This window comes from Physella acuta, unplaced genomic scaffold (genome assembly GCF_028476545.2).
Source record: "Physella acuta isolate Inbredline_101_S28 unplaced genomic scaffold, ASM2847654v3 ptg001122l, whole genome shotgun sequence".
Taxonomy (NCBI): domain Eukaryota; kingdom Metazoa; phylum Mollusca; class Gastropoda; family Physidae; genus Physella; species Physella acuta.
The window spans coordinates 279,424-304,302 of NW_026732639.1; the positions used below are offsets into that span (position 1 = coordinate 279,424).

Here is a 24,879-nt window from a genome sequence, read left to right on the forward strand (position 1 = left end):
AGAAAGACTCATTTTAGATGACTGAAAAAAATTGGGCATATATATTACAAACTTTGCAGTAACCTTACCAATTTCTACACTTCTATGTTATTTAGTTTAGAAAATATGGGTTCTCAAAAATGGCACTTTTTAAAAATCAGTTTTTTACCAAATTTTGCTTTTTTAAAAATCGCATAACTTTTTTATTTATTAAGATATTTTTATAAAATTTGTGGCATAGAGCTTACAATTAAAAGTTCTTTCATGACATACTCACTCCAGAAGTCTGCAATCAATAGTTAATTTCAGTTTGGACTACCTAATAAGAAAGATGCTTATGTATAACCACATAAAGTTTTGTAAAAACTTCCAGCTAGCATGTTATAAGATCTTTAAAAGTTGGCATTACTCTTTGACTAAGATTTTTAAAATATTGTCGGTAATGTAATGTTAGTTGAGAAAAATAAAATGGTACTGAACTACTTTGTTCTATTACTCTAAAGGATTATCAATCAAAGCACTGTTTAGTTCATTATTTCAATTTTAAAATTATCTTTTTGATAAGTGCATAATATTCACACTTTTTTTAATAAGGAGCTTGGACTGATTCTGCTTAGTGAAATAAATACACTACAGAAAGGAAATATTTTATTTTTAGGTTCATGTTATTCTTTTTCTAACTATATTGTTCTCAAACTGAAGTTGTATGATCTTAAAAATTCTCTAGGAATAATACATAATTTGTTGAATCCTGTGATTTATTTGAAAATAGTTTTTTTTAAATCTATAAAATTATTTAACACAATGAAAACTTCATTGTGTTTATTGAACAATAAATTTGTATTTATAAATTTGATTCTGGTTTGCTTTGTAATTTTATGGAAGTATTTCTGTTTCTTATTGTGCCATACTCATCACAATTGCTTTAAAGTATTTAAAATGAGTCTTTGAGTGGAAAAAGATATGCAATAATATTTTTGTTTAATTCACATCCTTGTTACTGACTTAGAGCTATTATAAGATACTTAATAATTTTTTTTTTTAAAAGTAATAGAAAGCTTTAAATTAAAAACAAGTTCACATTAGTTTCTTTCCCTAGATCTTTGTACTTGTGATTTATGGTTTTTGTGTGTACTCCTGCATATTTGTAATTGTTTTTGGTAGACATTTCAATCACTTCTGTCATTGTTACTTTTCAACTGGTATTTAAAATGGGATGGGTAGAACTACTACTTTAAGAGGTGTCAACTGCTATTTTCAAATAAGTTTGTCAATTAGTTATATCTTGTTCTACACCATATTAATTTGTATATTAGTTCTCTTTTTCCTCACATAACACATGGTATTTATAATATTTGATAAATAGCATTTTCTATTATTTTGGGTGGTGCTACCTTTTGATTTACTTAATATAATATTGACCTGGTATTTCTTGACAACTTTTACCTAGATCTATTGCTGCTATATGAATTAAAATTGTGACTGTCAGTTGTATCAATAAATACTTTTCATTATATCTGTGTTTGATGTCAGTAAGCTTTTACCATGTCTGACTGTAGTTAAATGACTATCAAAAGTAGACCAGCATAAGTGAGAACTAGAAACTTCACTTGCCCATTCATGAAAAGTCTAAATAACTTTTTAGAATCCAGTTCTAGAGGGCAGCCATAGATTTGAAACAAAAAAAAAAAGAAACAAATGCAATTCAAAAGTTATTGATTTTATTGAATTAACTTCAGATATGATCTTCTCAAACTGTGTATGAACACAAGAGCTCTCTAAGAAAAAAAACTACAGGTTCTTTCATTTGCTGATTTCAAAATAAAATGAGCACTGTTGCAAAACAATTCCTGGCTTGTACCTTTTATTCAGTATAGCAATCACAAGGTTTTTTAAATGTTAAAAAACCATAATAATGGAGTATGATAGCAATGGTAGGTTACAGCCGAGCTGCCATCCACTCAATTTCAATACAGACAGGAAAACATTCATAGCATCTGTTTCGCTCATGCGAACAAACAGGTATCATTCAATAAATGCTTAGTTTACTCTACCAATCTAAACTAACAAAGCTGAATGCTTTTTTTCCTCTGTGTATTTTGGTTCTTGCCTTTCTAAAACAAGTTTTTAATAAATTAAAAATCGCGTACAGTAATATTGAAGCAACTTATGATAAAACACAAATTCAGCTGTTTTAAAATGCATTGTATCAATATATAAAATGGATAAAGTAATAGGGTTGTGCTGACACTTCTGTATCAGGTTTAGTAGCCTAGAGTGCTCTAAATTGTGTAGAATAACACAAGCATTAATCAGTTCATTCTTTTCTATATACATTAAATGATCATGCCACAGTATAGATATATGCTTGTTTTGTACAGTTACTAATTATGAAGCCTATTTTGGTAACAAAACTATGTACACTATTTCAGTCATTCAATAAAGTGTCAAATTTTAAGAATATAGCAAAACTATATCAACTTCAATGAAAAAGACCAAATTCACTTAAAAATATAAAAAAATCTTGCAAAGAATGTTATTCTTCATACAAAACAAGATAATAATTTAGTGATAATGAGAATAATCAATGGTCAACATTCTACTTAGATTTTTAAAAAAAACATTCTTGTTCTTTAAGCCAATTTTTTTTTTCTTCATATTACCAGTATTAATATATATACATCACCAACTTAGGCTTTTCAAACATTATAAACAAATGAATCCAATAGTTTCTAATTCTTTAAAAAAAAAAAAAAACCTAAACTAAAATTTCCTCATCCAATTATCATGCCAATACCAAAGCGATACTGGCTTTTCACATGGTTACCATATCCACTAAGTGCTAAGGTAAATGGAAAGGGAGCCAGCTTTTTTTCTATTACCGCTCCTATGCACCAGTTGCTATCCAGTTGACCTGCAAAGTATACAAATGCCTTGAATTAGTGATACTGTTCCAGCTGGTATTTGATAAACAGTGCTCGTATTATACATAGTTAATTTCAATACAAGACAAATTTAATAAATCAATTATCTCTGGTTACTTCTTATCAAATTGACTATAACCAGGTGTAACAAAGAAAAGTAAAGAATTGTTTCTTCACCACAACCCTGACATGTTTGATTAGCAACACATTTTATTCTTTTTAAAATCGTAAGTCTTCTTCTAAAATGGTAAATTTGAAACAGTTGTTATTAAATCAAATTTCTACATACCTCTAAAAACAACATCAGCTTTAGGAATGTCTATCTGATAAGCAACAGTTGCTGTGCTTTCAGCCATCCGTATGCTTGTTTCTAATTCCACTCCAACCTGGAGCGTGTCATTGACTTTTTGATAGAAGCAAGTATGAAGATTGCCTGCCATCGGACTCAGGTTAGCACTTAACTGCCATTTATCTCCTATAGAAAATAAATTTTTTTTGTTGCATTATTACTTTCATACTATTAAATGAGTGGTAAAACAATAAAATACATACAATGTGCGAAGATTTCTTACCTGACCATCGCCCAGCTAGGGACATTATAGCTATTTCTCCACCAGGAACCTGTTGCCCACGCTGGTACATGATTTCAGCACCAAGAGCAAGACTTGGTGTGATGCGTTGCAGGTAATGAGCAACTAGTAATCCTGGAGATGAAACCATATCAGAAACTGTCATCTTTCCTTATATCTATACTTTTTAAAAATCGAGCTATTCCAAAATGATAACTTTTAAAACTACCACATTATCAATGGTAAAAGAATGAAGCAATAAATACTTCAAAATGGCAGTCAAAAATTTAAAAAAAAAAATAACTTTTCTCCAGCTAAGAGCTTTTATGGTCTAGATTTATGTACGGTCAAGGATAGAAAGTAGTAGTGGCGACACCAGCAAATACTTTAAAACACTGATAGTAAAATTTACCTGAAGACGACAGAGGATCCACATTCCCTGTGGTTAATGAAGCAGTAAAGTCATCTCCTTTGTAATCTAGTGATACCTGATGCCCCACACATTTGTTGGGTTGAAACTACAAGAGCAAGTAATTGATAACCTTCACATGATTGAACCAGAGCAGACAAAATGTAAACAAAACAAGAGTGTTTATTGGAAACCAAATTAAATATATCAAACTAAAATTAGCAAAAACAATCCACAATTGTCTGCAATAAGTTTTAATAAATAGTTGATGACAAACCTGTGCTACAAGCTTTGCCCTAATTCTCTGGTTAATAGCATGGATAATATTTGCATTCATATTTCCACTAGAGTCAATATCTCCTAACAAGACGGGGAAAGACTGAAAAAAAAAACATTTTAAAATAAACATAAAGCTAACTTTAACACCTAATCAGCGACTGCATTTTTATTTTGATAATTAATGTATATGAGAAATAAAAACAACATTTACAAGATGAATAATTATTTTTATACACAATTGCATATATATTTCAAGATTTCGACCACATAGCATACCTCTGTTGGTGAAATCTGCTTTGTGCCAATGTATGTTGTACCAAAACGATAGACAGAAGGCGTAAAGGTGCTAAGTGTAATGGTGTGACTAATCTGAAAATGGCTACTTAATCCTTTGGCCACTATTACTTTAGCTCCTTCAAAAACTTGAGGAAAGAGTTCTGTTGGGAAATTTTAAAAAGTAAGTTATATTAATTCATTACATTTATTACAGATTTTTAAACAAAGAAGCAGGTTTTACATGATAGTTACTATTCAAAGTGTGAGTCAGCAAAGGTAGATCAACTAATAAGACAATCATTCAAGCAACATAAGTTCATGACAAATCTATTTACTTTCATGCATCATAATATCAAGTTAAAAACAAAATTACTTTGACTTAAAGTTTTAGGCTTTAACCGATCAAATTATTTCAATTTTAAGCCTAAATCAATTAGAATAGATTCATTTTATCTTTATACAAAATGCTGGCTTCTCCAAAGCATCATATTGAATATGTAAAGAAAATAATCTGGCCTATATATCTAATATCTAGATTAAAAATCAACTAAACAAAAATGAGGTGCCAATGTTAATCGATAAGTCTTTCTAGATATATATTTTTACTAAGCTTATTAACAGTTCTTTTGAATTACTTTCTAAATATGCATATCTGACACACAAGTTTTAAAATCAATTTATTCAAAATAGACCTAAATAATATAATTCTAAAAAAATATTGCAATACAAAATAAAAGAAATGATAAACAACAAGCTCGTGTCAGTTGGATTGCCAACCAGTAAGAACAAACCTTCTTGATTTTGTGTGTGTAGGCGATTTATTTAATTCCTGAGGTTTTAAAACGTGTTTGGGCCTAGCATTTTTTTTAATTTTATGATTGATATACTTTGCAATGCAATAGTTAGATAGGAAATACAGGGTGCCTCAAGATACAAATTTTGTTCATCCCACATGCAATAATTTTCTGGGATCTGAAAGCTATTTTTTTCCCCTATTTAAAATAATTGAAATGCCATGTATCTGTTCTAGCCCAGAAAAAAAATAATTCAAGATTTGCTTGACTTTTCACATGTAATGCCCTTAACTGAAATATAGATTTCTGTTTAGCACTCATTTATTGATTTCAGTAGACATCTTCTAAGTCAATGTCCAGCAATGGAATAATATGACACCTGCTCCTCCATATTACATGCATTTCATTGGCCATTGTCGGATCATGACATATCCCAAAGAATAATATACCCCATCAACCTTATTTACTGCCGATCACTCACCTTCCCATTCACTTTCTACAGACCCATGGTTATAAAAAGAAAAGTTAACCATAAATGCACAATTTAGTGTTTGAAACTAAAGAAAACCACAAATCCGGTTGGACTTTTTAACTGGCTATGCACGAGAGTTCCTCACTAGTAATCAACATAGTGGTCATGTGGTTTTGTTTTTATTTGGTTGTCATTTTCTTGGCCAGTCTTAGAAAAAAAACGGCTGCCAATATTTAATTTATTTTTTCATAGACTGATAAACCTAAAAATGCTTTACAATGGAAATCATTTTTGTAGGCCCCTAATATGGAAATCAATATTTAAAAAGTTCTATTATTTTAATGAGACCAAGTTTTACATTTAGCCCTCATTCTCCAAAAATGATTTTGAAATGTTTTTCTGGCATATATAGCCCTGCCACCTATAGTTTGTTGTTATAATGTGAAAATTCTGCCATTTTGCTCGTGGTAAACATTGTTTAAAGTAATTCATAGAAGGTCACTGGAATTTGGCGAAAAAATTGTCAGAAGTCATTCATTCTGTTTGAACGCCATATTGTTGTAAGCAACCAGCCCTGTCTCCAGGTTAGCTAGATCTAGTAATACTATGACATGCTGATCCTGTTTGTTATTTGTTTTTGGAAACTAGAATCAATAATAATGTAAATATACAAGCTAAATATCTCAATTATATATTAATTTAGAGTAGGTCGGGCTGTTTTCCCAGTTGGTCGGTCATTTTAAGCGGCGGTTCAGTTTTTACGGAGAGCGCTCCACTAGAAATCCTCTCATTATTTACAACCACAAATCTCTCGATTTTTTCTGGCATTCTAAGGCATATTAACCATTTTATTAGCATTTTGCATTAAAATAATGATGAGAATTTGCGAGATTAACAGTTTTTTCATTTGTTGTGGATAGTAGCTAGGCCAATGCAAAAATTTAATTTCAATAAAACAATATAATAGTTACATATTTGGATAGGGGCTGTCAATCTGATTACAGATCAGTTTGAATTTTCAAAATCTGACCATAAACAAAAAAGTTATGAATTTTTTAGTCATTAAAAAACAGCAGTTTTTTCAGACAACCGGGGTAGACCCTGAAAGAGGAAAAATACTGGGAGGGTATGGACCAAATTTTTAAGCGTTTTTCACTAAAAGTGGTATAAAAGCCAGAATACTTAATCAATTGATGTAATTTTAAGACATTTTATAGATTTTTGTATGCTGAATCCAATGATGCTATTTTAAAAAGTGTCCTTCGATTACTCAACCTACAAATCTCATAGATTATGTAATACCCCCCTTTCAATTTTTTTTAAACATCTAATAATCAATGTGATAAGAAGTCATTCTTTAAATGTAACGCTGTTTTAATCTAAAATATGACATTTGTATATGCTCAAGCTAATGGTAGATTTAAAATGGTCCAACATTGTTACATAACTATCAAATGTTAAGGTTATGTCATCCCACCCTTTGCTCAAAATATACCATGAATTTGTTTTAAAATCACTTTTGCTCATTGTCAGTTAACTTCAAGTTAATAGCCTACTAGAAGAAAATATAACTAATCAAGTTTTTCAATACAAAGAGAAGAATGCTATAGTAAATTTGTGATTATTTAACTTCTTAAAAGATGTTATGTAATCTATGTGCAATACTATAGGCCTACTCTGTTCCAAAAATGGCCTATCTCATTATAATTATATTTCTTGTTATTTTAAATATCTTAATCCTTTTTGCTATAGAATTAGTCTAGTTACAAATGTGTCCGATCAGAATCAGAGTGTGCTTTATGGTAATTACGTAATATTATTACCCATATTAAAGTTAATCATTTTTACAATGTCAATAAAATAAACTTTGGAGGAAAAAATTTTTTTTAAAAACTTGCACAAGATATAGTTAAGTTATAGATATATAACATAAATTTATATTTATGCCCAATGTTTATGCTAGTAGTAAGTAGGTTTATGTATTTTGTAAGCCTACCAGTAGGCCTTTTACAATTAACAACTTTCTTAAGAAAAAAGCATGTGTTTCAGTGCTTGACTGTGTAGATCTCGTAGATTCTAGAAATTGTGTAAGATTACCGTGTTTGGCTATACACAGACACGTGTACCACCACCAGCTTTTGCCTAGATTTAGTTCAATCAGACATGTGGGTAACCAGGTCTTCTGACCAACGAATTTTATTGCCCTATTACGTAAACACGACCGCTGGATAGGCTAGTCGGCCAACCCGATGAACGTGTCAAATGAATATTATGTAATCTCAGAGACAAAAGTCTGGCAAGATTTCCTGATCTATGCCCGAGGGTTAGTAACATCAACTCCACAAAGTGAAGGGGGAGGGAGGTGGGGTATGAAACCACCGTGTACCGTACTAGTGTTATACAACATCAAAAGCGATGCTCGTCGGCTTGACGCGTCACGGACTAGTGGGGGCGGGGTGAGGCTATGGGTGTTACATATGGTGTAGGATGGTCAGTGGCTACCCCCATCCACCCCACCCCATTTTGGTCGATTTGGCAAGCTAGTAACCCCCACGTTGTTAGTGGTAATAAAATTTGTAGAAAAGAGCCCCGGATGCAATTTAATTTATTTTTAAAGCCATTTTTACGAAAATGTAAATTGTAATGTACACAATAGTGAAACGTTACACGAATCACATCACAGCATTGTTTGATCGGGCCGAAGCTATTCGGATTAATTTCTAAAGAAGATTAATTTTGACGATTAGTCATCAGCCGTAAATACTATCAACTTTTGTTTGACGTTTCAATGGGTTAAGACAAAGTTATGCAACATGTCTGTGTGCTTATAAATATAAAGTAGCAATAGCCGTCGAGTCAAACACGGGAACACATGTATCTATCTTTAGACATTGTTTATAGTATCATCCAATCGGATCAAGCGCCTAGCGTCACGTGACCACACACTCGGCTGTGCCACACGATGTGTAGATCACCAATCAGTCGGACGGCGGCCGACGCGTTAATTTTTATTTTCGTTCGGTTTTAAAATGTATGGACGGCTTTATTACGAGATGCTATAATACATGTCATACATTAAAATAAACGTCGGGATTTCGGGAATACAGCTCAGGGTTCAAATGTAAAATATGTCAAATAATAGACCGGGAAACTTGGTTCAACTTTGCGGTCCGATATCTCCTCAAGTAATTAACTTATTTTGACCACGAACCCTGAGCGTTATACGTCTACATTTAATGTATTCGTCTGCCAAATGTAACTGTTGTAGTACGTAAACTCGATACGTGTATACAAATTTTGTAACGCGTCATCAGGTCAAAGACGGCGATTTGAAGCACAGCAGGGCGGTTCAGTCAGACAGCGGTCGGCGCGTCGTGTTTATATTTTCGGTCCACTTCAAAGTCTATAGACGTCCTTATTATAGGGCCTTATAGGACATATCATACATATTAATAAACGTCGAGATTTCAGGAATACAGCTCAGGGTTCAAATAAAAAATCGATCCATAAATAGCTCAAATAACTTAGTTTAACTTTGCGGTCTGATATCTCCGAAAGTATTTGACATATTTTAACCAAGAACCCTGAGCGTTATACGTGTACATTTAATCTATTCTTCTACCAAGTTTCACAGTTGTAGTACGAAAACTCACAGAGTCTATAGACTCCAAGTAACACCCCATTTTTAAAAAGGTGAAAAAGCCTCCCCCCTAATCGGCACGTCGCCGCGGAGGGTAAAAAATGCGATTTAATCGGCAATTTCTTCAACGTCTGAAATAATACAGAAATCAAACTAATAAATTTAAAAAGGTTATTCAATTACGAACAGAATGATGTATAACATGTTAATATAAACACAATAAAAGCATGCAAAAAACAGAGTTAAACATGCAAGGGGTAGGGAAAAGCCGATTTGTCCGATTTTCTCAGCAGCGGCATTGGCCTAGCTATGGATAGGACCCCTAAAATAAACGTAAAAACCGGCAGAAAACAATGCGTGACATTTCAGGGTCAGAGGTCAATCCTGCCATCTAAGCAACGAGCCAGACTATTATTTTTATTTCAAAAGGTTTCAGCGTTCTTATATTTCCAAGCATTAGATCATTTAGCTCAATTGCTCGTAATTCAAATATCTTTTAGGTTAGGGCACTCATGTTGATGTACCGTTTAATACATTAAAATATAGTGATAGTGCGACAGGCTACTAGATTTTCTACGATCTATCTTTTGACTTTCCTAGAGTCTTCTGTTGTCAGAACCTGGTAATGCTCTGTCACACTCAGTCTGTGCCACTTAGAAAATCTAGTCATTAGCCAGACTTTGATACATTTTAGAAACTATTTTTGGCCTGTATAAATTATTAGTAAAATAAGAAAAATACCTTTGGTCTGCTTGTGAAGATCTTCATATAAACCTGGATTTACATCTACTTCAACCGGTGGTACTCCAGCAGAACCTGATGTTTCTTTTACTTTTATTTTTTTTGGAATATCGGTTGGGGGGGAAGGAGGTAACAATGGTGGCGATGGTAAATCTGATGCAGATTTTGATAACTCCGCTGCACTAACATTGCCCATTTTCACTTATTTGTAGTGGGGCAGGTTGAAGGAAAAAACAGTTATCAGTGAACGGCACTTAGATGTTAATTTAGTTTGTATAATAACCTTCAACCGGACGCCATGTGCAAGTTAGAAAAGAAACAAATGCGTTGCGCATGACAATAGGAAGACGGGTTTGAAGCATCATAAAAACTAAACCCAGTAACGAAATGAAAATATTTACCAATCCTAACGTCCACAATTAATTTTAGCCCAATAAACGTAAACATTAGAGCCTATGAATAATATGAAATAATTAACATTCTCAAAATTATTAATATTGCAAAGTAGCTTCTTCTCTTTATTAGGCTAGGACCGCAAGTTATATGTGCAACGAAACATACTCTAACAGTATGCATTGATTGTTTGCAATGCATTATTTTGGGTGCACCGTCAAAACGGCCTGGGACATATCGGCGCCGTTAATATGACCCCGTCAAATCGAACCCCGACACAACGACCCAGTCAAAATAGTCCCGTCAAAAGGGCCCCGTCAAATGGGCTCCCATAAACTGGGCACCCGTCATATTGACTAGCGACTTATAGGCTCCCGACAAATAGGCTCCCGACATTTCAATTCCCGACAAATGGACTTTTGACTTATTGGCTCCCGACAAAGTGGCTCACGACATATTGGCATCCGACAAAATGACTCCCGGCGTATTGGCTCCAGACAAATGAATCGTATGACCACTATTGGTATAAAAGTAACCATTTTCTACTACCTCCACTACAACTATAACCTCTTTAAATGCCTGAATGAAATTGTTTTTCATGAACCAACATCAATTCACAAAAAAATCGAGCCCTTAACAGCTAAATGCCACCAATTCTAAAATTTTAATAATGTTTAATTTACAACAGTAAACATCTCTTGCTTAAAAAGCGAGCACAGAAGTGTAAATGTATCATATAGCCTACATGATGTTTACATGATAACGGCAATTTATTTTGATAAACCACAAGCGTACTGCAGGTTGGAATGTACAGCGTGGACCCCTCTCCCCACACTGAGTTGGAACAGTCTATAACGATTCATTTATGGAAGTCATAGATAGATTACCCTTAAATTAAAACATACTATTTCTTATAATAGATAAACTATTTTTAAAAATAAGGCCTGCCGAACAAGAGATGCATACGTTGTAATACTTAAGGGTGTCATATTCAATGAGACCGTTTTGCCGGGAGACTTAGTCTCTACGGAAACAGTATTGTCAGTGGTCCTTTTGTCGTGAGCCAAAATAACGGGAGCCTATTTGTCTAGAGTCGTAATGACGTGGGCCGTTTTGTGGAGAAACAAAATGGCAGGAGCCTATTTGTCGTTTGTTGAGAATCGTAATGACGGGGGTCGTTTTGTCGAGAAACTAAATGACGGGAGCCTAAATGTCGGGAGCCTAAATGATGGGAGCCTATTTGTCGGGAGCCTTATTGACTGGAGCCCTTTTGTTGGGAGCCTATATGACGGGATCCATATGTCGCTGGCCCTTTTGACGGGTCGATTTGACGGGGCTCTTATGTCGGGGCCGATTTGTCGGGGTCGTTTTGACGGGCCGTTTTGACGCCACACGCTTATTTTGTATTATTATAAGACACCCTTCCCATGACTGTTTAGTTAGCGATAACTTTCCAGTCATTAACAACAATAACCAGGGCTATATATATATATATATATATATATATATATATATATATATATATATATATATATATATATATATATATATATTATCATCATCATCATCATTCCTTTATGGCCCCTGGGGAGCAAAGGGCTGCAACCACACATCTCCAGCGGACTCGGTTTTGGGCTGCTCCTCTGATCTGTGCCCATGAGAGCCCAGCTGTTTTTGCCTCTTCCTCAACCGTTCTCTTCCATGTTTTCTTTGGCCGGCCCACCCTCCTTTTCCCCTGGGGATTCCAGGCCAATGCATGTTTTGCGATGTTTTCTTTTTCTTTTCTTAACGTGTCTCCGATCCATCCCCATTTTCGAGGCCTTAATATCTATCTCTATTGGTTGTTGCTTTAAAATTTGCCACAGGTCTTTGTTTGTTATTTTGTCTGGCCATCTTATTTTGAGTATATGACGTAGGCATTTGTTTACGAACGCCTGTAGCCTATCAGTATTTGTCTTCGTAACCCTCCAGGTCTCATATATATATATATATATATATATATATATATATATATATATATATATATATATATATATATACACTTTTATAGTAACAAGCTGATAATAGGCAAATAAAACATACACGCTTTCTTTAGTAAAAAGCTTTGTCGCTTATGAGATCTCTTACATTTCCTGCGATCAAAGCTTTTATTAAAAGAGAAGTGTTTGACAATGTTTCTTCCAGGCATCTCTCCTCGGGGGGGGGGGGGGGGGGGGGCGTCGCCCCCCCCCCCCCCCCCGAACGAAATGAAATTGATATAATTTATATAGAAAATTAACAGTGTCCGCCCCCCCCCCCCCCCCGAAAATTTCAAGTGCCCCCCCCCCCCCCGGAGAAAAAAGTCTGGAAGAAACACTGGTGTTTGATGAGGCTATTTGATGACACTTATTTATTAAAAGTGTTTGAAATGAAGTTGATACTACAAAGGCTACCACAAAGAATATTTCCATTAAAACATGTCCATAAAAACAACTTGCGATCTCTAAACGACAGTTATATGTCCCTACTTAGTTCGTTAGTAACTCTCATGCGATCAATCAGCCACCCGTGACAAAGACTAATTATATATCTAATTAAATTGAAAAATAGATATTCTTGCATTGTCCTCGAAGAATAGTTTAAACGAATTGCTGCATTAGAAAAGAGTCAAAATTGAACTACAAAATCTGCCAACCCACAAACGGACTTCGTGTACTAAGTAGAAGCTTATTGTAATAATTATTCCATCAATAACCCTAAATTTGTAGGTTATCCGGTTAGCCTACTTTTGGATTGGGGGGGGGGGAGACACAGGGTTTCTTTCAGACATTTTTCTAAGGGGTGGTGAAAGTATTTAAAACTTTCGGGGGGGGGGGGGCGGAGCGAGTGGTAGGTGTGCTCGTTGGCACAATAGGGCTGGTAAGTAGGTCACCAATCAGTTCTAAGTTCTATGGATCATACAGGTTTTATTGAGCCGTAGAACTGGTTGGTGACCTACTTACCAGCCCTATTAACCCCACGGCAAGATGCCTTAAAGAAAATCTTGGGTAGTAGGGGTGTCATCCGGAAATGACACAACATACCTTTATTGATACGAGTTAGAGGTAGTTTAGAGGGGGGGGGGGGGAGAGTGAGTAGGGACTTAAATGACGAAAGGGGGCGTTTCTTACTCTCCTTCTTAAAATGCAAATTAAGTTGTCCCACTTTCTGACCCCTCCCCCCCCCCTCATTAGTTGTTCCCTAGAACTGCGACGTCATTTATGGACAACACCTTACGGTTTCATATATTAAGAGCTGGATCCGGAGCAGTCGCCCATTTTGTCATCCCCCCCCCCCCTCCACATTTGAAGCACTTCCAACCCATTCCGGGGCTCGTGACGAACTTTTAATTTTGTCTCCCCCCCCCCCCCCCCCCCATGTTTAGGACTATAGAGTTATTTGCGTTGAATAAACACCCCAACCTTCAACTCCCATTTGGAAAGATCGGATGCTCTTTTTTTTTACAAGTCACTAACTGTGCCTTAAGAATGTGTATTTTTGATCACATGAGTGATGTAGAAACCATTTTAATAATAAACCGGGAGTGATCTCCCCTAAACTTTCTCGAATATTCTCATATAAAACAACAGGGGATGGGAACTCGGGCTATAGACATGATTTTTAATCCATTTTAAATACTTAAAGTTTTAAAAATAGAGTAAAATCTCGTAGACAAAAGAATTGCACACCAAGTGAACGCCAAATAAAAAAAAGTGCATAATAGTGCGCAATATTATTAGTACTTTAAAAATTTACATTAGTTTTTTGAGAAATCGGAAGTAGCGTAAATTACTACTTCCGGTCAACGGAAATTACTCAAAATTTAACAGAAGGTAGAGAATTAGATCTTATACTTACATGTGAAATTTCATTTATCTATCTGAAAAAGTACTCAAGTTATAGGCTTTTGAAAAATTCAAAGTAGAAAAAGTACCACTTCCGGTTATCGGAAATCGCTCAATACGGATCTACGATTTTGATAAAATACTTATATATGAAATTTCATCAACCTAGCTGTAACGGTACTCAAGTTATCGTGTTTACACACGGACACACACACACACACAGACAGACACACAGACATACGGACAGAATTGCAAAGCCCAGTTTTTCAGACTGGATTACGCATAAAACCTCTTAATTTTGATAAATCTGGATTGATAATTTTTGCCCGATTAAAATAAGTCCTCTATACTTCGGATGTGATGAAGGACTGAGAAGTAATACGGTGAAAATTGTTAAAATTTCAAGGGATTTTTGTGCACGATTACAATACTTTCTCTATATTTCGTATATACGAGAAAGTAAAAAAGGCCGTCAAGACAAGATTCAGTCTAGATTCCTCACTTCGACTGAGTTTAATTCAATAATGAAGCTCAGAATAAGATTTCAAATATGTTTTCTATCCCGTTTGGCGCCACTGTGGTCGGCTGCCGCCCCCCCCCCCCTAGCTACGCCTCTGGTCCACCCCCTACCACCGGCATCTGGAAATTTTAATTAGGCCTATTCAATATTTCTACTTCCATAGTAAGGGCGGAACCCACTGAGAACAAAAAGTGAAACTATTTAATAGTAGCCTCCCTTAGCATGGCCACGTCACTTATCACAGCGCAACTTATTTATGTTGAAACGAAATGTGATGACTAAGACTTGAAAAACTGTAACAATCTCATAAAACACTTTAATACCACCCACACCCCTCGTCGTTACAATTGGTCACAAGTAGTCAGACGATCTCTCCTAATATTATTTCATACCCCCCCCCCCCCCCCCCCCCCACCCAACAGAGTTTTTTTCTATTGAAATCAACATATTATTATTTCTGTAACATTATTTGATCGACTGCGTCAAGGTAATTTAAAAAAAAAAATCTTTTTAAAATGCCACACTTTAAAACTCTTCTCCCTTTCACAAAAACATATTCTTCTGGCCAATAGTGCTGTTACGATTCACGAAAGGAGTGTATGTTTCTTGAATGGAATTCCTTTTAATATAGATCTATACCTTTTTATACTATTTCTTCATATGCCGAGGTCAGAGAAACAGGGGAACTCTACTTCACTTGCCCCATGGACCGTCAGGTTTGAAAAGAGAACTTTACCGGTTTAAAACTAGTACGTTAGTTATTTGTCAATATCTTAGTCCTAAGTTAATGCTCATCCCAATATGTGATTCTATCGTCAAATTTAGTCTTCTGTTGTTGTTTGTGGGGAAAAATTGAAATGTTTACAAAGTCGTCAAGTTAACTCCACGTTGTCCACTGAATTCTGTTCATTTGCAGATCCTCCTGATAAAGTCAGAGGCGTAGCGACCCTTCCCGGCGCCCAATGACAAAATTTCGATTTGCACCCCCCTCAAACTTTCGATTACTTTTTCCAATCCATTTTGGCGCCCCCTAATGTCGGCGCCCGGGGACATATGTCCTCCCCCCCCCCCATCGCTACGCCTCTGGATAAAGAGTATGGCAAGAAAGAACAGCAACCGCGACAGCAAGCACAATTTTTCTACGACGTGTGGCGTAGACAAGGGCTGTTGCCAGAATGTTTAATTCCCCCATCTCCCCCATTATATGGAACCCCATAATAAAAGTATTTCATTGCAGGTGGTGATGGTGTGCTTGTGACACTTTATGTTTATAATTTTAACATTTTGAATGCCATAAAACAACAACGTTTAAACTGTTTGCGGATTAAATATTAATATGGATCCGTTATGCTTTGGTGACCATTGATGCATCGCGATGAATGGAGTCCTAGGACACGTACCTAGCTTGAATAGATAATAATAATGGGTTGCCCATGCATCCTGATCTCTCTGTTGACCTAGGTCGATATAATCTAAAGTCTAAAGCAGGGGTCTCCAAACTACGGCCCGCGGGCCGGATGTGGCCCGTGAGGTCCACTCATCCGGCCCGCGGAGATATTTTTGTCCACGAGAAAAAAAAGTGTGTTGGAGGTGGCTGAGGAAAAATTCAAAACAAACTGAAAGTGTAGCATTGTGTCAAATACCATTGAAGTAAATGTGGCCAGTTGCCCAGCAAATGACCTCCTTAAAGACAAGGAAGGCTTTCCTAATATTAAAACTTTTACAAGTACTTTTCATATTGTGGAACAACATACAATCTTTATCAAGTGAGAAACAATTTGAGAACAAACTTGGCTCTCGAGTGTGTTGTCGGTCCCCGACAGTGTTTCTTTCAGACATTTTTCTCGTGTGTGTGGAGGGAGGGGGGGGGTCCGCCACCCCGATGAGATGCCTGGAAAAAACTCTGGCCCCCGAACTTATATTTGATAGTTAATGCGGCCCTCAGGCTGAAAAGTTTGGAGACCCCTGGTCTAAAGGAATGTTAAGCAATTGAACTAAATTCCGTGATAGAATCTGTCGATAGTGGGGGGGCGGCATCTGCCCCACCGAAGAGATGCCTGGAAGAAACACTGCTCGAAAGAAAACCAGGATTAGTAATCCTTTCCCGTTAGGGGACTCAATTCCTGTTAGATTTCGGGGTTTTCTCTAATACGGATGTGTTGCTGTCTTCGTTATATATATGTATATATATACATATAAAGGCCTATTTGCGGAGTAATGCAATGTAATTCGCGCAATTTATGTTCTGCAGTTTCTGGATCGTTCGTCTCGTAGTTTTTGGATCAACGCTGCCCTTAGTTCTCTCTAAAAGCATACGGTAGGACTTTTCTTGACAGTGAAAAGATACCTGATAGGCCCCTACTCGTGGTTCTAGCGTGTCTCATTTAATTGGAATCTTGATCAGGCAACGTTCCTTCCATTCTAATCCTTCTTGATATAACCTACAATCATGTACTCAGTACTCACATACACATAGCGGATATAAGCCTATAGCTTTTCCATTGATGCGTTTTGGTGTGTTTTTAAAGTCTCTGTTGGGATTATAATGCCGTCAAAAGCTCCCGCGTTACCTTTCTTCAGCTTTCTGATGGCTCTCCTAGCCTCGACTAGCTGAATATAGCATTCTGCAATTGTTTTTTTTTTAAGATGGAAAAATAAAGCAGTTTTCTCTAAATTATTTGCTTCTCTGGTTCTAAAGTAAAAATCTCAACTTCATGTATGTTAGTGCATGCTGGACCATTGGGGTCTTTAAAGTGTTAGCCTACATCTACTTTTAGGGGTTACTGTCAGTGTTTCTTTCAGGCATCACTCCGGGAGGGGGTGACACCTCTCGAGCCCGCCCCCCCCCCACCTCCGACAAAATAGAAAATGTATTACAATTGAATAGAAAATATTGATGCTTAGTTTAACCACTTTCCTACTCCACCCCCGAGACTATCAAGCCCCCCCCCCCCCACACACACACTGGAGCTAAATGTCGGAAAGAAACCCTAGTTGTGAAATAAGGAAATATTTTATAGTTAGCATACGAATGATGGGCAGAGATTCTTTCATGCATCTCGCTTCTGAAGGGGTGGGAACAGTACCACACCCTCCCCCAGCCCCACCCCACACCAATAAATAAATGAATAATTATATTATATTTTTAAAAAATATACTTTTACCAGTGTCCGTCCCCCACCGCCGAAAATTTTAGTCTGTCTCCTCCCCCCCACTGAAAGTTTTAAGTGCCCCCACCTCTTGAGATCGGAAAGTGACGTGGATTGTAATGACTGACGAGAAGCCGCGTTGGTTGTTAACAGTCTTTATTATGTACAGACGCCATGTTGCAAAGAGAGAGGAAGAGAGATGGCGAGAGAGAACTATTTATAGATAACAACATGTAAGGGACATCACTCAAGATAACAATATAAATATAATACTAATACAGAGAGTGAGTTCCCTTGATCTCACAATTAACTCAATCTATTACATCCCTTTACCCTTAGAACACAATAACACATCTCTCAATAGAACAATTGATAGTATCCTAAAATCACCAATTATATTGTAACATGAACACTATGGTAGATTACATCCTTACAAACAATGCACAATATGCTACAACATAATCAAAATACAAAACAATAATGTCAAAGTCCTTTTGACCTTTAGAATCATAGGTCTAACTTATTTGGGACTTTGATTGTCCTGCTTGACCTTCTCAGTGGCTTCTGATTTGGTGACTCAAGATTCTGACCATCTGGATTCTCTATCTCAGGAGGTCTAGGATTTAAATCATTAACTCCAGAATTTACATTTTCTGACTCCAGACAACTTGGTTCACTCATATCAACAGAACCTGGTTGTGGAACAAACTGAGTTGGTGTGAACTGTTCAGATTTGGTGGGATTGACAGATTCGCACTTATTATCTGCACAAGTTATTTTTAACTTTATAAGGCACAGGTCCTGTACATTGAACAATTTGACCTGGTATCCATTTTTCCTTTCTCCCATAATTTCTTAGATACACATTCTTATTAACACCAAATTCTCTTTCAATGAATGTCTTGTCATGATTTAATGGAACTATTTTTGAATTGGCATCTGAAAGTATTATGCTGTTATTCAGATCCTTAATTGACATAGATTTCTTTGATTGATCAATTTTCTCAGGTAATCTGATAGTGCTTTCCTGGTAACCAAAAATACTGTTTAAAAGTAATATTCTGGACCATATCACTTTGCAACTGTGATCCAGTATTTGAAATGGGTGTATTAAATGGCAAAAATCTTTTTCTTCTTTTGATGTTACCCTTTTAGTTTCTGTAAGTGCTAATGATGTTAGCAAAGTTGTTTGATGATCACATTCCTTCTTACTAATGTATTTTCTTTAAAAGCATTTGAAATTGCCATATCACCATAATCATTTATTAAGTTACGGATACTTTGTTTAGGTAGCTCTGACTGATAATGGACTGCATCTTCTCCATCTTTTATATTATCTTCACAAAGGGTTTTAATTTCTTATTTTATATGGCTTTAAGTCATCATTCACAGACTCTTCAGGCCAACCATTCTTACAGTACTCATATACTTTTATTAAGCACTCATCTTTTTGTGTTTCTCTTTTAATATCATTCACATTTATATTGGAGTTATCCATGATAGTGAAGAGAACAAATACATCTTCTGGTACATAGCTCAGGCTTTGGTTTTTTAACCATTAATGTCCCATTCATTCTACCAAAACTCCACCCATGACGGCCCAATGTAAGGAGCATAACTCTGTATGATCAAGTGAATAGTTTCACAAAATATTTGTTTTTGTCTAAATGAAATTGAAAATTAAGATAAAAAGTACTGATTAATGTTGGGAATAAACCTGGCTTTCCAACAGTATTAAATAGAATATATTATATTCGGTACAAGTACAGTATAAAAATAAAAAATGTCGGAGAAAATTCAAAACAGGTCATTTTCGGTAGTCAACTTTATTTATTTTTGTCTAAACAACTATGCATCGAATTTAACAGTTAAATATCAATTTGGTTATGTTTAAGATATATAATTCATAAAATACATGCCTAGATACGTTTAGAGGCATTAATTTATTTTATTTTTAATATTAAATCTACTAAAAATAGGACCGATGAGTCTAAAATTTCGAGATAGAAAGAAAGTATTATTTTTTATCTTTCAAAAGCGCCATTGAAATTAGAAGAACCGGAAAAGGATGCTGAAACAATCCGACTTCCTGTTTAGTTAAAAATTAGGATTTGTAGGCCAAATTTTAATGAAACAAATTTAATTTTTCTATGCGTATTGTAAGCGGGCGGCAGCGGGCGTTACGGGACATTAACGGTGTCGGGCGGCAGCGGGCGTTACGGGACATTAATGGTTAAAGGTAATCTGCTAAGACTATCTGCACTATTCTCAGATCCAGGTTTGTATTTCAATTCATAATTGTATGCAGTTAGTGTGATAGCCCATCTTTGAATTCTTGGTGAGGCATGCTCAGGTAGGGTTTTGTTTTCTCCAAATAAACCTAGCAATGGTTTATGATCTGTAACGATGGTGAACTTCCTACCAAACAGAAACTTATGAAATTTCTTAACACCAAAAATGATGCCTAAGCCTTCCCTATCTAACTGAGAATAATTTTTCTCAGCCTGATTCAAAGATCTACTGGCAAAAGCAATGGGTCTGTCACCCTTCTCATCCATGTGGGACAAGACTGCTCCTACACCATCTGGTGAAGCATCACATGTTAATACAAGTCTTTTCCCTGGGTCATAGTGAGTTAGTAAGGTGTCAGCAGACAAAGCCTCTTTTGCTGTATTAAAAGCAGCTTCTTGTTGTTTACCCCAGTGCCAAGTTGCATTTTTCTGTAGCAGCTTGTACAGTGGTGATAGTTTACCAGACAGATTTCCTATGAACTTTGCATAGTAATTTATCAAGCCCAAAAAAGCTCTTAGTTGTTGGGTATTTTCAGGTTTGGGTGCTTCTTTAATGGCTTTTGTTTTCTCAGGTTGAGGTCTGATGCCTTGTTTGCTCAATATATAACCAAGAAAACTAATTTCTGTCAGCCTGAATTGACATTTATCTTTGTTTATCTTTAAACCTTTTTCACCAACAATTTTCAAGACTTTATCTAGTGTTTTAAGATGTTCAGTGTCATTCTTACCAGTTATGTACACATTGTCAAAGTACACACAAACATTTGGAATATCCTTAAAAATACTGTCCATGACAGCTTGGAAAATTCCAGGGCTGGATGATATGCCAAAACATAGTCTTTCATATTGGTAGAGTCCTTTATGTGTGTTTATTGTCGTATAGACTTTTGAATCTGGATGCAGTTCTAGTTGAGTGTAAGCATGACTAAAGTCTAATTCAGTGAATTTGTCTCCTCCTGCCAAATTCAAAGAAATTTCCTCAATGTTAGGTATAGGGTACCTATTTAGCTCTATTTGCTTATTCAGTGTAGTTTTATAATCTCCACAAATTCTTATAGAACCATCCTTCTTTAACACTGGCACAATGGGTGTCGCCCAATCGGAATAGTCTACCTTCTTTATGATGCCATTAGATTCCAATCTACTTAGCTCATTTTCAATTTTATTCCTCATTGCATAAGGTGGAACTCTAGCTTTGCAGTATCTTGGATTTGTATCTTTAATGCTTAACTTCACTGTTCTATCATTTAGTAATCCAGAGTTACCAAAAACACATTTATTTTCAGATATTACTTTATCTAGTGAAGTAAGACTAGATTCTTTTACATTCTTCAATGAACAAATACTCTCCCAATTTAACTTAAGATCACTTAACCAGTTCCTACCTAGTAATGGCGGTCCATTTCCTTCAACCACAAGAAGAGGAAGTTTAACACTTTGACCATTATAACTTACATGAACCATACACTCTCCTATTACCGGAACATTGTCACCAGTGTATGTTGTTAGACACTTGTGACACGGCTGTAGAGACACTGATCCTCCTGTGACAGCGTCAAAATCTTTCTTTGTTATGACTGTTAGAGATGCTCCAGTGTCAAGTTGGAAGCTGATGCTCTTACCGTTGATATTAACTTGTACATTGATGGGAGCATGACTTATTGATTTAACAGAGAACAGGTTGAAATCCGGCTGCGAATCAGTTTGAGAATTTTCACAGGTAGAGTGGTTCATTGGTTGGGTTAGGTAGTCTTGGTGAGAGTTAACATAGTGCTGCCTTTGGTTGCGGTACTGTCTTGCCTGGCTAGATTTAGCAACAGACGAAGACTTTGCAAAGCAGGCCTTGGCAATGTGACCTTGCTCACTGCACTTATAACAAGTTGCTAACTTGAACTTGCACCGATGAGATGCATGGGGACCCTTGCATCGATGACATTTTTGATAATTATTACTAGATTTAGATCTAGGATTTGAACGAGCAGGGTGTTTAGCATAAGTTGGAATGCTCTGATGGGGTGGATGTTTATTGACTAACCTGCTGTTTACTGCATGGATCTCTGAAGGTGCTAAAGATCTCGCCGCATCTGATGACTGCTGGAATGACATTGCAAGTTGTATTGCTTTTTCCAATTTTAGATCTGACTCGAGCAGCAACTTTCTTTGAATATCAGGGCTGTTTACACCTGTCACAAACTTTTCACATAGTCTGTCAGACAGCGTATCGCCGAATTCACAAAATCTACTTAAATGACGTAAAGCAGCAACATATTCTGATATTGACTCGTTTGGTTGACGAGTCCTACTGTCAAATCTAGCTCTACATAAAAACTTTGATGGGGTAGGCGCATGGTGGTCTGTTAGCAATTTGCTCAGCTCGTTAAAGCTCTTGGTATCTGGACTAGCTGGTGCGCATAAGTCCTTTAGTAGCCTGAATTGTTGAGGCCCTATGACTGTTAACAAAACAGCTCTCTTTTTGGCTTCTATCGTCACGTCGTTAGCTTCTAGGTAAAAGCTTAACCTCTCTAGGTAATCTTGAATGATTTCATCATTCGCATCAAATTCTTTTATTTGGCCATACAGCGCCATAATACTAGAAATAATTAGCTAATAAGCTCTAGCAAACCTCTTTTTTGCGTAAGTAGGTGCTCTTTCTAGTAGATGTTTATCCTTCGTCGCCAAATGACGTGGATTGTAATGACTGACGAGAAGCCGCGTTGGTTGTTAACAGTCTTTATTATGTACAGACGCCATGATGCAAAGAGAGAGAGAGAGATGGCGAGAGAGAACTATTTATAGATAACAACATGTAAGGGACATCACTCAAGATAACAATATAAATATAATACTAATACAGAGAGTGAGTTCCCTTGATCTCACAATTAACTCAATCTATTACAGAAAGAAACACTGATGATGGGGGCATGGTGTCGCTAGGTCGGGTGTTACTCGATGCGGCACGTCATGGTTCCCCCTCCTCAAGAAAAAACAAACAACTATAGGCCTGTGTGTGTATGCCCACATAGGCCTATGGCAGGGGTTCCCAGCCCCGTGCCCGCGGGCGCCATGGCGCCCGCCGAACGATTCGTATGTGCCCGCCTCTCACTATTCGACAGAGACAGAATTTTTTTCATAAACATAATTGAAAGGTTGAAGGGGATGGAAATCGAAAGTTTGAGGGGGGGGGGGGGTACCAATCGAAAATTTGAGGGGAGGGGGTGCAAATCGAAAGTTTGAGGGGGGGGGGGGGTGCAAATCGAAAGTTTTGTCCCCGGGTGACGGGAAGGGTCGCTACGCCTCTGGAAGGAGTTTGTCGATTTAAAATAGGTGGTGCCCGCCACCCTACCGATATTTTAGAATGTGCTCTAGAGTAAAAAAAGGTTGGGAACCCCTGGCCTATGGTTTAAATATATGCCATATACGCGTGTTTGTATGTGATTAAGCATATGTAAATGCATTCTTGTACAATTTTTTTTTCGGATGTAGTAAAACTTTTTTGAAGCTACGCACCTTTGGGCTGAACTACGACCTCTGTTTTTAATATATAGGAAAAAATGTTACATAACGACAAAAGAGTTTTTTCCCAAGGGGTCATCCATAAATGACGTCACGCTTTTTAAACGATTTTTACCTCCCCCCTCCCCTCCGTCACACGTCGTCACAAAAAGCCAGACCCCCCCCCTAAAATGACGTCACACCTCAGTGACCTCAGCCTACAACCCCCCTCAAAATTGCAGTTGAATTTTTTTTAAAACATCGATATTTTTCCAAACTCTTGCCTGAAATCTGACAAAATAAAGTATTTTAATAAATTCCTATTTATTAAAACAGTTATCTAAAACGCAAAATCAGAGGTGTAGCGATTGGCAGGGGGAGAGGCAGGGGGGGGGACATATGTCCCCGGGCGCCGACCTTAGGGGGCGCCAAAATGGGTTGTTAAAACAAATTAAATGTCATTTTAGCTGTATTATTGCAGTTTGAGGGGGGGGGGGTGCAAATCGAAAATTTGCCCCCGAGGGGGGCGCCAAATTGAAAGTTTGTCCCCGGGCGCCGGGAAGGATCGCTACGCCTCTGCGCGAAATAACGTCTTCTTCTTCTTCGTTCTTAATTTTTAGTGTTGGGAGGGTTTGAACTCGAGACTTTTTTTCGAATTTATCAACCATGAGCTTTGCCGACTCGACCATGCTTCCATCACAATTAAGGATTACGTGTCAATTGGTTATGCGCCATTGAGGCCATTGACTCCGATTTCAGCCTGCTTTTCTTTTTGGATTTGCTTCCATAGCCTTTGTCCAACCAAGAACAAACTACAAGGCAGCAGTTGTTTAACATTTCTTTTTTATAATGAAAAAAAGTGGGACGTCGCACAATCTGAACCCCCCCCCCTCCCCCTCATCACACATCGTCACAAAATTACCGACCCCGCTCCCCCCTCCGAGTGTGAAGTCATTTATGGTCTGTATGGACGACCCCCAACGTTTGAATCACATTAACTCTTTACCTTTTATGGGTATACCAAATTTTTAATCACATTTTTGCAAAAAAAAAAAAAAAAAAAAAAAAAAAAAAAAAAAAAAAAGCCA

General features: G+C 36.6%; 1 protein-coding gene across 1 annotated transcript; it reads right to left on the reverse strand.

Annotated features, from left to right (window-relative positions):
• Window positions 1–1,683: 1,683 nt before the first annotated feature.
• LOC131956008 (mitochondrial import receptor subunit TOM40 homolog 1-like) lies at window positions 1,684–10,419 on the reverse strand. Its single transcript, XM_059320341.1, has 7 exons — window positions 10,084–10,419; window positions 4,437–4,597; window positions 4,159–4,260; window positions 3,885–3,990; window positions 3,476–3,607; window positions 3,193–3,378; window positions 1,684–2,893 (listed from the first exon to the last, which is right to left on the reverse strand). Exons 1-7 carry the CDS (start codon window positions 10,277–10,279, stop codon window positions 2,754–2,756), a joined length of 1,023 nt encoding a protein of 340 aa, XP_059176324.1. The 5' UTR covers window positions 10,280–10,419; the 3' UTR covers window positions 1,684–2,753.
• Window positions 10,420–24,879: the final 14,460 nt, after the last annotated feature.

Coding starts and splice junctions, on each gene's coding strand:
- LOC131956008 (XM_059320341.1), bottom strand. CDS start 10,279: ATGGGCAATGTTAGTGCAGCGGAGTTATCAAAATCTGCATCAGATTTA. Junction 3,991..4,158: donor GGGCAAAGCTTGTAGCACAG/GTTTGTCATCAA, acceptor TTGCTCTTGTAG/TTTCAACCCAACAAATGTGT. Junction 3,379..3,475: donor CCTAGCTGGGCGATGGTCAG/GTAAGAAATCTT, acceptor TATTTTCTATAG/GAGATAAATGGCAGTTAAGT.